The 13,547-nt window shown below is 50.3% G+C and overlaps 1 protein-coding gene across 1 annotated transcript in view; it reads left to right on the top strand.

The window, feature by feature from the left end:
- DOP1B (DOP1 leucine zipper like protein B) overlaps nucleotides 1-13,547 on the top strand; it is a 99,277-nt gene that overhangs the window by 60,142 nt on the left and 25,588 nt on the right. Inside the window, exons 34-35 of the mRNA XM_069946294.1 lie at nucleotides 4,943-4,998; nucleotides 5,137-5,295. Of these exons, the coding sequence (XP_069802395.1) occupies nucleotides 4,943-4,998; nucleotides 5,137-5,295 (215 nt within the window). The remainder of the gene's footprint in view (nucleotides 1-4,942; nucleotides 4,999-5,136; nucleotides 5,296-13,547) is intronic.

Genomic DNA, 13,547 nt, shown 5'->3' with positions numbered 1-13,547 from the left:
TTTTATTTGTTATTTTTAGTTGAACCAGATTTCCAAGTAAATGACCGTATGTTTTCAGCGGCATGTCTATTTTTTCCCACGGCCGTAGTTTCAGCCGCACATTTCCAGCCGCGTAAAAAATACAGCCGCACAGATACATAGTGTGAACCAGGGCCGTTTCTAGCACCGTGCAGGGCGGGCCACTGCACGGGGCGCTGACAGCTAGGGGGCGCCCTCCACCACCTCACCTTGTAGCAGTGGCCGACATTGTCTGTGCCCAGTGCAGTGAGCTGAGACTTCAGTGCGCCCCCACACATGGCACCTGGCTCCTGGGAGGGTCCTCTTTGTGGCCTGTCACTGCAGGGAAGTAGAGAGTGGAGGCAGCACGGACTTCCTGACGCTCCTCTGCGGCTGATTAAGCAAACAGGCAGAAGCTCCCATGTGCTATTATCTCCTCCCCCGACCCGGCCGGCACACAGCAGAAGAGCAGCATCAGTGTGAGTCCTGCTCTCTTGTCTTGTATTATAGCTGGGCTGGGGGCTGGGGGGCTGGGGTCACTGAGGAGAATCAGCAGTTCAGTGTCGTCCTGTATATGGGGGGGGGGGGGGGGGTGGTAGAGCAACAGGCAGCTTCATTCTCTGGAGTCTCCTCTTTCTCTTTATCAGACACTTGTACTTACTGCTGAGAAATTAACCCTTTCACTGCCTTGAATCAGTTACCTGTAAAGGCAATGTAAGGGTTACACCTATCTCTTTGCTGCAATAAATAATGGTGCGTTTACACAGGCAGATTTATCTGACAGATTTTGGAAGCCAAATCCAGGAGCAGACTGTAAACAGGTGTCGAGGTGCCTTCCCAAAGAAGGCCTACTGTTGTTGGCTGTTTCCTAATTGAGTTGGAGAATGGGTCCGGATCCCCTCTCCCACACCATGCACTTAGAATGAGGACACAGATTACGTATCTTGCAAACAAGTCTGGTGTGTTCCCCCATCTCTGAGAACCCACCTTTATTTATACAGGAAAAAACCAATGGATATGAATGTAAAATGCAAAGTCATACACTATGCAAGTCATCAACTTCAAAAGAACGAATAACTACAGATATGTTTTGACAGATATGGCTATACAATAAGATTAAATGTTCAATTAAAAATTGTTTACATAAGGATGTTGATACATGAATATTTGTTATCTGCTTACAAAAATGTGAATAATAAAATAACATTTATTATCTGCTGGAAACAGATGGTGAAACAAGTCCTTGAAGGTCAGTCATGTAGGAAAGTTCATTTAGAAAAGAATTTATTTTTCTTCTTATTTCTTTGGATGGATTAACTCATTCCTCTCTTTGGATGGATTAACTCATTCCTCTCACAGGGAACAGGTGATAAAGGAAAGACTGAGATTTCTCCTGTTTTTAAATCCATTCCTGGCTTTGGCATCCAAAATCTGTCAGGTAAATCTGTGTGTGTAAACGCACCATAAGTGTCTGATGAGGAGAAACTGAAAGAGCCAGAGAAGTGATAGTTACAGTGCAGACCCATATTACTATAGGAAGGACCCTTTACATGGCCCAGTACGCAGTATTGTGCAGCCAGGCTGCTGTATCATTCAATCAGCTATTTAAATGCATTGCTATCTGCAACCAGTCACAGTAGTTTATATGGTCGTCCAAAAGATACAGTCAGCAAACAAGAAGGAGTTTGCTCACCTGTTGGCTGACCGCTGGTCCTATTATATAGCCATCTGGGAATGAACTTCCTAAGGCTACGTTCACATATAGCAAAAGTGTTCATTCTTCAGCGCAGAGAGGAGGTGCGTAAGCCTCCCTTAGATTGTCATTATGATAGGGAGGCTGGTGGCATTCCGCCACTTTTGCTACATGTGAACATAGCCTAAGGGTGTCTTCACACACACCGGATCCGCAGCAGATTTCACACTGTGAATTTGCAGGGAAATCTGCTGCGTATCCAGTGCCAGTTCATCCCTGTGAGTATACATCCCACTGCGAGTATGTAAGTAAACCCCCGGGCGGCTGGAGAATACATCATCTCCTCCCCCCTCCGGCTTGCTTTGGGAGTTCCAATAAGTGCGCTGCCCCACTGCATGCCACTGATTGGCTGAGTGGGACATCCAGCCAAGAACCCCCAAAGCAAGCCGGAGCGGGGAGGAGATGATGTATGCTCCGGCCGGCGGGGGGTTAACTTACATACATGCAATCCAACTGCAGTGGATTCAGTGTGTGTTTAGACACCCTTAGGGTACAAACACACACACCGTATACGCAGCGTATTTACTGCTGCGGTACGCAGCAGATTAGATCTAAATAACTGAACACAGTATCAAATCTGCACCATCAAATCTGCTGCATATACGGTGTGTGTGTTTGTACCCTAAGGGTGCGTTTACACAGAGATTTTATCTGGAAGATTTTTGAAGCCAAAGCCAGTAACAGACTATAAACAGGGAACAGGTCATAAAGGAAAGATTGAGATTTCTCCTCTTTTCAAATCCATTCCTGGATTTGGCGTAAAAAATCTGTCAGATAAATCTCCCTGTGTAAACCCTGCTTTAGTAAATTCAGAGGGACCTGCGCCTGCTCTGGAACAGGTGTAGATTTCCACCATGATTTCCACCTGTTTGCAGGCATAAAGCATAATAAACCAATGCAGCCGGGACCCTCCAACTACAACAGCTGAAGTTGAAGTACAAATGAGCAGACACCTCAAGGTGTTGTCCCCTCACAAACTATAACTCCCAGCATACCCTAAGAGCTTTATACTGTAAGGGTATAAACCCACACACCGTATACGCAGCAGATATGCAACAAATACGCAGCAGATTTGTTGGTACAGATTTGATGCTGTGTTCAGTTATTTAGATCTAATCTGCTGCGAGTTTGCTGCGAGTTTGCTGCGTATCGCAGCAGTAAATACGCTGCATATACGGTGTGTGGGTTTATACCCTAAGTGTAGGGCATTCTGAGAGTTGTAGTTGTTATTCAAAGAAGCTGTAGTGACTGATACAGGATGGATGGGAGCAGGTCTCTTCTCACTGGTTCCTTCTGTAAGTGTCCGTCAGCATCATCCCTCCCAGGAATCCAGGACACATGTTCCAGATAGGGGCACTCTGCAGTCTGTGTCTCACCCAGGCCTCATACCTTACTTAGCAGTGATTGATAGCTCCCCCCCTCCTGGACCTCAATCAGCCGTTATCAATAGGAAGGGGGGGGGCACTTTTTTCAAAGTCGCCCTGTAGCCAAAATGGTCTAGAAACTGCCCTGGTGTGAACATACCCTAAGGGTACAAACACACACAGCAGATATGCAGCAGATACGATACTGTGTTCAGTTATTTAGATCTAATCTGCTGCGTATCTGCTGCGTATCGCAGCAGTAAATACGCAGCGTATAAGCTGTGTGTGTTTGTACCTTAAGCGTGCATTAGTGTGTATACAATCCACAATGCAAAACCAAAGTGTGACCCCAAACACTGTAAGATCCGTAATATTAATCATACAGTAGCATAAATGGCACAGACCCCTGGCATCTTGGAGGGTGACGATCTTTATATCTGTTCTCAGTTTTAGTAAATGTAAGACTCATTTTTCAACTATAACCCAGTGGTGTTTAATCTGTGATGACTCTGGACTGTGATGACAGCTGGACTACAACTCCTAGCATGCTCCCAGCCAACTGCATCTGGCTGGGATTTGGATTGTCAAAAAAAACTGCAGAACAGCAGATTGGAGACCACAGACTAATGGTGCAGGCAAGAGATGATATAATGGACTTATTGTGGAATAATTGATGCCAAGGAATGTGATGCCACGCAATAAGACTATAACAAATTATCCAGTCTTTTTTAAGACAAGCGCTATTGCAGCATATACCTTGCAGCCATTTATGAAAAGTCTTAGGGTACAAACACACCGTATACGCAGTGTATTTACTGCTGCGATACGCAGCAAATACGCAGATTAGATCTAAATAACTGAACACAGCATCAAATCTGCACCATCAGATATGCACCAGATATCTGCTGCATATCTGGTGTGTGTGTTTGTACCCTTAAGGGTAGCTTCCCACAGTACCGTATTGCAGTGGATTTTCTGCTGCGGATCCGCAGTGCGGATTTTCTGCTGCGGATTTTACAGTGCGGATTTAATGCTGTGTCCATTAATTTAGTCAAATCTGCTGCGGATCCGCAGCAGAAAATCAGCTGCAATACGGTACGTGTGAAGCTACCCTAAGGGTACAAACATACACACCGTATATGCAGCAGATACGCAGCAGATTTGATGGTGCAGATTTGATGCTGTGTTTAGTTGTTTAGATATAATCTGCTGCGTATCTGCTGCGTATTGCAGCAGAAAATATGCTGCGTATACGGTGTGTGTTTGTACCCTAAGGGTAAAAACACACACCGCAGCGTATTTTCTGATGTGATACGCAGCAGATAAGCAGCGGATTAGATCTAAATAACTGAACACAGCATCAAATCTGCACCATCAAATCTTCAGCGTATCTGCTGCGTATACGGTGTGTGTGTTTGTACCCTCGAGGGGTTTTGTGGCCATACTCTCTGCTCTAATGACATGAAGAGGCACAGCTGTGGGCTGGGCGAATTGATGCAAAATCATTCTTATGACTCCCAACAAGTATCATCTACGGGCCCTATTCTAACTTATGGGCCCCATACACAGAACTTGCTGGGCTTTAGACGGCTGTCTCTCATTTTTATTGCTCAGCATGCTGTTTCATCTCTCTATGCCTGATAGGAGAGTCTGCCTGCACAACTCCTATAATATGGATAGCATGCAGCTCCACTCTGACTCATTCCATATTTCCCTGACCACAATGCCAGAGCCATGTATTATATACCCAAAGCTATGGGTGTGTAGGCATGCAAATATAAATTTTTTTGGGTGCTGATGTGTCCTGAAACAATCTCTTTGTCCGCAGATACACACATTCGTCCAACTGCAAGATGATTTGATGGAAGAGGAGACCACAGCAAAGTAAGACCTGATTGATGTCTCTGTATGTAACATCATATGTCTCACTTCTTTATCCGTAATCCTCTCATCTGTGCAGTAATGTCAGAATGGCTTTTTTTATTCCTTGTCTGCTCATTTACAGAATGTTATTAATTTCAGGAACAGCAAAGCCAATAAACAGAAGGCTGCGACGGCTGAGAGCAATGGCCCGGTGTACACTGAGATCCCGCAGAACAGCCTAGACCTGTACTTATCTGCCTGCAAGTTCTTAGACACCGCACTGTCCTTTCCTCCAGACAAGATGCAGCTATTCCAGATGTAGGTCACTACTTTTTTTTGTTACTTATAGGTCATTGTTAAAGTTTTTTCTATTACATACATATTAGCTGAGTTACTATATCATCATAGTATACAGGTAATAGAACAAAGAATATGTGTGCACGGTTCTCCACTGAGACACTGGTATAAAGTGGATCTAAAATCCAGGGCCTGTCATCAGTATAGGCTATTAATATTAGATTGGCAGGGTGTGACCCCCAGCTGCTCATGCCACGTTGCTCGTTTAGGTGTTACACATTCTTCAATATTCACTGCTGCTTGCACCCATATTGGTAGTGCTGATGCAGGTTACTCCACCATTGTCCTATTTATGTTAATGGAACAACACTGCAGTACCCTCCGGCACTGCTACTAGTGCAGATGTGAGCACTAGTAAACATTGAAGAGGCTGCAGCACTCTAATGAGCACCATGACCACTGATAGGTGGAGCTGCCAGAAGTCATAATATTTCTGATCTATTATAGATGGTCTTGAGTTTTATATAGCTGAGTTACCACTTTAACTCCAATGCATCATTAAAACCTTTAAGGGATTATCAACTCATCACCAGTATACAGTATAGGTTATGTGTGTAGTGAGACAGCTGTTATATTACTTACCGAGACACCATTATATTACTAATCGAGTAGTTTCTTAGGTTATGTGCACACCTCCCATAGAGAGGAATGCTGTTTTCTGACATAGTACTGGATATAACATTGCATACATAACATAACATGTGAGCAAAGAGATTCTCCAGAAGTTTAACATTGATGGGCTTCCTTTCAGTGTAAGTGTCAATCATTGGCACAATTTCAGGGCGACAGCATTCCTGTGAGTGCCACGTCTTCTTTATTTTTTACACGAGCACAAAGCGAGCTGCATCTGGTACTGTAGGAGCTGCATCTGGTACTGTCTTGTACTGTAGGAGCTGCATCTGGTACTGTAGGAGCTGCATCTGGTACTGTCTTGTACTGTAGGAGCTGCATCTGCTACTGTAGGAGCTGCATCTGCTACTCTCTGGTACTGTAGGAGCAGCATTTGCTACTGTCTGGCACTGAAGGAGCTGCATCTGGTACTGTTTGCTACTGTAGGAGCTGCATTTGCTACTGTAGGAGCTGCATCTGGTACTGTGAGCTGCGTCTGGTACTGTAGGAGCTGCATCTAGTACTGTAGGAGCTGAATCTGGTGCTGTAGGAGCTGCATCTGGTACTGTCTGGTACTGTAGGAGCTGTGCAGGGCCGTATTTGCCACTAGGCACCCGTGGTCCGGTGCCTAGGGCGGCGCCCTGCGGGGGGCGGCACCTGCAGGGATCAAAATATATATTTTTTAAATAAAAAATATTTTTTAACCCCCGCCGCCCTAGGTACCGAGCCACGGGTGCCTAGTCCGCGGCCGGGGGGGGGGTGCGACGCCGCCGTTGTGCAGCCCCGGGGCGAGCTCCTTCCGGCACACGCTGCTTCTATCTCAGGCCGGCAGCTCACCCCTGCAGCCCCGCGGTGCCCGAACTTCTTCCTGCTCGGCGCGATGACGTCACGAGCGCTGCAGCAGGAAGAAGTTCGGGCACCGCGGACGCCACGAAGCTGCTTTGGGGGGACCTGACTAGTCTGCCTCTGCCCCCGGCTGTTCTCTCTTCTCCCCACAGCTTCTCCCCCTGCCTGTGCCCCCATCTGCTCCCCATGCCTGTGCCCCCCATCTGCTCCCCCTGCCTGTGCCCCCCATCTGCTCCCCCTGCCTGTGCCCCCCATCTGCTCCCCCTGCCTGTGCCACCCATCTGCTCCCCCTGCCTGTGCCACCCATCTGCTCCCCCTGCCTGTGCCCCCCATCTGCCCCATCTGCTCCCCCTGCCTGTGCCACCCATCTGCTCCCCCTGCCTGTGCCACCCATCTGCTCCCCCTGCCTGTGCCACCCATCTGCTCCCCCTGCCTGTGCCCCCCATCTGCCCCATCTGCTCCCCCTGCCTGTGCCACCCATCTGCTCCCCCTGCCTGTGCCACCCATCTGCTCCCCCTGCCTGTGCCACCCATCTGCTCCCCCTGCCTGTGCCACCCATCTGCTCCCCCTGCCTGTGCCCCCAGCTGCTCGGCTGCCCCCCAGCTGCTCCCTCTTCTCCCCTTGGCCCCCCAGCTTCTCCCTCTGCCCCCCATCTTCTCCCCCTTACACCCCAGCTTCTCCCCTGCCACCCCAGCTGCCCCATCCTCCCCCTGCACTCCCAGATGCTCCCCCTGCCTCCCCAGATTCTCACCCTGCCTCCCCAGATTCTCACCCTGCCCCTGCCACCCCCAGCTGCTCCCCCTTTCCGTCACCACAGCTGCTCTCCCTCTGTCACCCCAGCTTTTCCCCCCTGTCTCCCCCAGCTGCCTCCCTTCCCCAGTCACCCCCCCAGCTGCCTCCCTTCCCCAGTCACCCCCCAGCTGCCTCCCTTCCCCAGCCCCCCCCAGCTGCCTCCCTTCCCCAGCCCCCCCCCCCCCCGCTGCCTCCCTTCCTCAGTCCCCCCCAGCTGCCTCCCAGCCCCCCCAGATGCCTCTCTTCCTCAGCCCCCCCCCAGCTGCCTCTTCCCCAGTCCCCCCCAGCTGCCTCCCGTCCCCAGTCCCCCCCCGCTGCCTCCCTTCCCCAGTCCCCCCCCAGATGCCTCTCTTCCTCAGTCCCCCCCAGCTGCCTCCCTTCCCCAGTCCCCCCCCAGCTGCCTCCCTTCCCCAGTCCCCCCCCAGCTGCCTCCCTTTCCCAGTCCCCCCCAGCTGCCTCCCTTCCCCAGCCCCCCCCCCAGCTGCCTCCCTTCCCCAGCCCCCCCCCCAGCTGCCTCCCTTCCCCAGCCCCCCCCCAGCTGCCTCCCTTCCCCAGTCACCCCCCAGCTGCCTCCCTTCCTCAGCCCCCCCAGCTGCCTCCCTTCCTCAGCCCCCCCCAGCTGCCTCCCTTCCTCAGCCCCCCCCAGCTGCCTCCCTTCCCCAGTCACCCCCAGCTGCCTCCCTTCCCCAGTCCCCCCCGCAGCTGCCTCCCTTCCTCAGCCCCCCCCCAGCTGCCTCCCTTCCTTAGTCCCCCCCCCAGCTGCCTCCCTTCCCCAGTCACCCCCAGCTGCCTCACTTCCCCAGTCACCCCCAGCTGCCCGCCTGCAGACAAGTTGTGGTCGGAGAAGTCTTCATGATGGCTGCCAGATGGAGAAGAAAGCAAAAAGTTAGCGACGGCAATAGGAGAAGACATCACCTGTGAGTCATTAGTAACTACACTGTAATCACCTCTATAGTGTGCAGAGCCTGTGTACCACTGGGGTCTAAATGGGTCAGTGTATGGTTTGCGGTAGTGTACTGACACAGCCCCGCGATCACTACAGTACACTAGCGCAAACTTTTAAACTAGGACTCAACTACAAGAGCTACAGGCACTACAACTCCCAGCATATGCTGAGGGCTGCAGACTGTCAGTACATGCTGGGAGTTGTAGTGCCTGCAGCTGTTGTAGTTGGGCCCTAGGTGGCATATAAGAATACATAGATCTGTGGAGGCTCAGTGCAGGGAAGTGACCACAGAACATCCCTAATAGGGGATAGAACAAGCAAGCAAGGTGCCTAAGGCAGCATGAACTCTAAATACAGGCCTGGAGCTGTGTCTGGTACTGTAGGAGCTGCATCTGGTACTATAGGAGCAGCATCTAATACTGTCTGGTACTGAAGGAGCTGCATCTGATACCGTAGGAGCTGCATCTGCTACTGTCTGGCACTGAAGGAGCTGCATCTGGTACTGTAGGAGCTGCATCTGGTACTGTCTGAGGTGAGCTGCATCTGGTACCGTTAGGAGCTGCATCTGGTACTATAGGAGATGCATGTGGTATTGTCTGGTACTGTAGGAACTGCATCTGGTACCATAGGAGCAGCATCTAATACTGTCTGGTACTGTAGAAACTGCATCTGGTACTGAAGGAGCTGCATCTGGTACTGTCTGGTACTGTAGGAGCTGCATCTGGTACTGTCTGGTACTGTAGGAGCTGCATCTGGTACCATAGAAGCAGCATCTAATACTGTCTGGTACTGTAGGAGCTGCATCTGATACCATAGGAGCTGCATCTGGCACTGTCTGGTACTGTAGGAGCTGCATCTGGTACTGTAGGAGCTGCATCTGGTACTGTAGGAGCTGCGTCTGGTACTGTAGGAGCTGCATCTAGTACTGTAGGAGCTGCATCTGGTACTGTAGGAGCTGCATCTGGTACCATAGGAGCAGCATCTAATACTGTCTGATACCATAGGAGCTGCATCTGGTACTGTCTTGTACTGTAGGAGCTGCATCTGGTACTGTAGGAGCTGCATCTGCTACTGTCTGGCACTGTAGGAGCTGCAACTGGTACTGTAGGAGCTGCATCTGCTACTGTAGGAGCTGCATCTGCTACTGTCTGGTACTGTAGGAACTGCATCTGGTACCATAGGAGCAGCATCTAATACTGTCTGGTACTGTAGGAGCTGCATCTGATACCATAGGAGCTGCATCTGGCACTGTCTGATACTGTAGGAGCTGCATCTGGCACTGTCTGGTACTGTAGGAGCTGCATCTGGCACTGTCTGATACTGTAGGAGCTGCATCTGGTACTGTAGGAGCTGCATCTGGTACTGTCTGATACCATAGGAGCTGCATCTGGCACTGTCTGGTACTGTAGGAGCTGCATCTGGCACTGTCTGATACTGTAGGAGCTGCATCTGGTACTGTAGGAGCTGCATCTGGTACTGTAGGAGCTGCATCTGGTACTGTCTGATACCATAGGAGCTGCATCTGGCACTGTCTGGTACTGTAGGAGCTGCATCTGGTACTGTAGGAGCTGCATCTGGTACTGTAGGAGCTGCATCTCTCTGGTACTGTCTCAAACCATAGGAGCTGCATCTGGCACTGTCTGGTACTGTAGGAGCTGCATCTGGTACTGTCTGATACCATAGGAGCTGCATCTGGCACTGTCTGGTACTGTAGGAGCTGCATCTGCTACTGTAGGAGCTGCATCTGCTTCTCTCTGGTACTGTATGAGCAGCATCTGCTACTGTCTGGCACTGAAGGAGCTGCATCTGGTACTGTTTGCTACTGTAGGAGCTGCATCTGGTACTGTGAGCTGCGTCTGGTACTGTAGGAGCTGCATCTAGTACTGTAGGAGCTGCATCTAGTACTGTAGGAGCTGCATCTGGTACTGTCTGGTACTGTAGGAGCTGTGTCTGGTACTGTAGGAGCTGCATCTGGTACTATAGGAGCAGCATCTAATACTGTCTGGTACTGAAGGAGCTGCATCTGGTACTGTCTTGTACTGTAGGATCTGCATCTGGTACTGTAGGAGCTGCATCTGCTACTGTCTGGCACTGAAGGAGCTGCATCTGGTACTGTAGGAGCTGCATCTGGTACTATAGGAGATGCATGTGGTATTGTCTGGTACTGTAGGAACTGCATCTGGTACCATAGAAGCAGCATCTAATACTGTCTGGTACTGTAGGAGCTGCATCTGGTACTGTAGGAGCTGCATCTGCTACTGTCTGGTACTGTAGGAGCTGCATCTGATACCGTAGGAACTGCATCTGATACCATAGGAGCTGCATCTGGCACTGTCTGGTACTGTAGGAGCTGCATCTGGCACTGTCTGGTACTGTAGGAGCTGCATCTGCTACTGTCTGGTACTGTAGGAGCTGCATCTGCTACTGTCTGGTACTGTAGGAGCTGCATCTGCTACTGTCTGGTACTGTAGGAGCTGCATCTGGTACCATAGGAGCAGCATCTAATACTGTCTGGTACTGTAGGAGCTGCATCTGATACCGTAGGAGCTGCATCTGGCACTGTCTGGTACTGTAGGAGATGCATCTGGCACTGTCTGGTACTGTAGGAGCTGCATCTGGCACTGTCTGGTACTGAAGGAGCTGCATCTGGTACTGTCTGGTACTGAAGGAGCTGCATCTGGCACTGTCTGGTACTGTAGGAGCTGCATCTGCTACTGTCTGGTACTGTAGGAGCTGCATCTGCTACTGTCTGGTACTGTAGGAGCTGCATCTGCTACTGTCTGGTACTGTAGGAGCTGCATCTGGTACCATAGGAGCAGCATCTAATACTGTCTGGTACTGTAGGAGCTGCATCTGATACCGTAGGAGCTGCATCTGGCACTGTCTGGTACTGTAGGAGATGCATCTGGCACTGTCTGGTACTGTAGGAGCTGCATCTGGCACTGTCTGGTACTGTAGGAGCTGCATCTGCTACTGTAGGAGCTGCATCTGGTACTGTAGGAGCTGCATCTGCTACTGTCTGGTACTGTAGGAGCTGCATCTGATACTGTGAGCTGCGTCTGGTACTGTAGGAGCTGCATCTGGTACTGTAGGAGCAGCATCTGGTACTGTAGGAGCTGCATCTGGTACTGTCTTGTACTGTAGGAGCTGCATCTGGTACTGTAGGAGCTGCATCTGCTACTGTAGGAGCTGCATCTGCTACTGTCTGGTACTGTAGGAGCAGCATCTGATACCATAGGAGCTGCATCTAATACTGTCTGGTACTGTAGGAGCTGCATCTGCTACTGTCTGGTACTGTAGGAACTGCATCTGATACCATAGGAGCTGCATCTGGCACTGTCTGGTACTGTAGGAGCTGCATCTGGTACTGTAGGAGCTGCATCTGGTACTGTCTGATACCATAGGAGCTGCATCTGGCACTGTCTGGTACTGTAGGAGCTGCATCTGGTACTGTAGGAGCTGCATCTGGTACTGTCTGATACCATAGGAGCTGCATCTGGCACTGTCTGGTACTGTAGGAGCTGCATCTGGTACTGTCTGATACTGTAGGAGCTGCATCTGGTACTGTCTGCTACTGTAGGAGCTGCATCTGCTTCTCTCTGGTACTGTAGGAGCAGCATCTGCTACTGTCTGGCACTGAAGGAGCTGCATCTGGTACTGTTTGCTACTGTAGGAGCTGCATTTGCTACTGTAGGAGCTGCATCTGGTACTGTGAGCTGCGTCTGGTACTGTAGGAGCTGCATCTAGTACTGTAGGAGCTGAATCTGGTGCTGTCTGGTACTGTAGGAGCTGTGTCTGGTACTGTAGGAGCTGCATCTGGTACTGTGTGGTACTGTAGGAGCTGCATCTGGTACTGTAGGAGCTGCATCTGGTACTATAGGAGCAGCATCTAATACTGTCTGGTACTGAAGGAGCTGCATCTGGTACTGTCTTGTACTGTAGGATCTGCATCTGGTACTGTAGGAACTGCATCTGCTACTGTCTGGCACTGAAGGAGCTGCATCTGGTACTGTAGGAGCTGCATCTGGTACCATTAGGAGCTGCATCTGGTACTATAGGAGATGCATGTGGTATTGTCTGGTACTGTAGGAGCTGCATCTGGTACCATAGGAGCAGCATCTAATACTGTCTGGTACTGTAGGAGCTGCATCTGGTACTGTAGGAGCTGCATCTGGCACTGTCTGGTACTGTAGGAGCTGCATCTGCTACTGTCTGGTACTGTAGGAACTGCATCTGCTACTTTCTTGTACTGTAGGAGCTGCATCTGGTACTGTAGGAGCTGCATCTGCTACTGTAGGAGCTGCATCTGCTACTGTCTGGTACTGTAGGAGCTGCATCTGGTACCATAGAAGCAGCATCTAATACTGTCTGGTACTGTAGGAGCTGCATCTGATACCATAGGAGCTGCATCTGGCACTGTCTGGTACTGTAGGAGCTGCATCTGGTACCATAGGAGCAGAATCTAATACTGTCTGGTACTGTAGGAGCTGCATCTGATACCATAGGAGCTGCATCTGGCACTGTCTGGTACTGCAGGAGCTGCATCTGGCACTGTCTGGTACTGCAGGAGCTGCATCTGGCACTGTCTGGTACTGAAGGAGCTGCATCTGGCACTGTCTGGTACTGTAGGAGCTGCATCCAGGGCCGCCATCAGGAATTTTTGGGCCCCATACAGCCAAAATGTCTGGGCCCCCCTACCAAAATGGGGGACATATTATTGTTTTTTTACAGTCCAAAATATTTGCTGAATTACAAGCCAAAATATAATGTACGGTACCTTTTCTGCAATCTCTGATATGTCATAGTAACAGTTATCAGTATTGCAGCGTGTAGTAGAACAGGTAATCAGTACATGCTGGGAGTTGTAGTGTAGTCGCAGGTTAGCTGTCAGTACATGCTGGAAGTTGTAGTGTAGTAGCAGGTTAGCTGTCAGTACATGCTGGGAGTTTTAGTGTTGTTACAGGCTGACAGCTAACATGCGACAGCACTACAACTCCCAGCATGCACTGACAGCCTATGA

This window comes from Dendropsophus ebraccatus, chromosome 11, assembly GCF_027789765.1.
Source record: "Dendropsophus ebraccatus isolate aDenEbr1 chromosome 11, aDenEbr1.pat, whole genome shotgun sequence".
Taxonomy (NCBI): Eukaryota; Metazoa; Chordata; class Amphibia; order Anura; family Hylidae; genus Dendropsophus; species Dendropsophus ebraccatus.
This window is presented reverse-complemented; position numbering and strand designations above follow the sequence as displayed.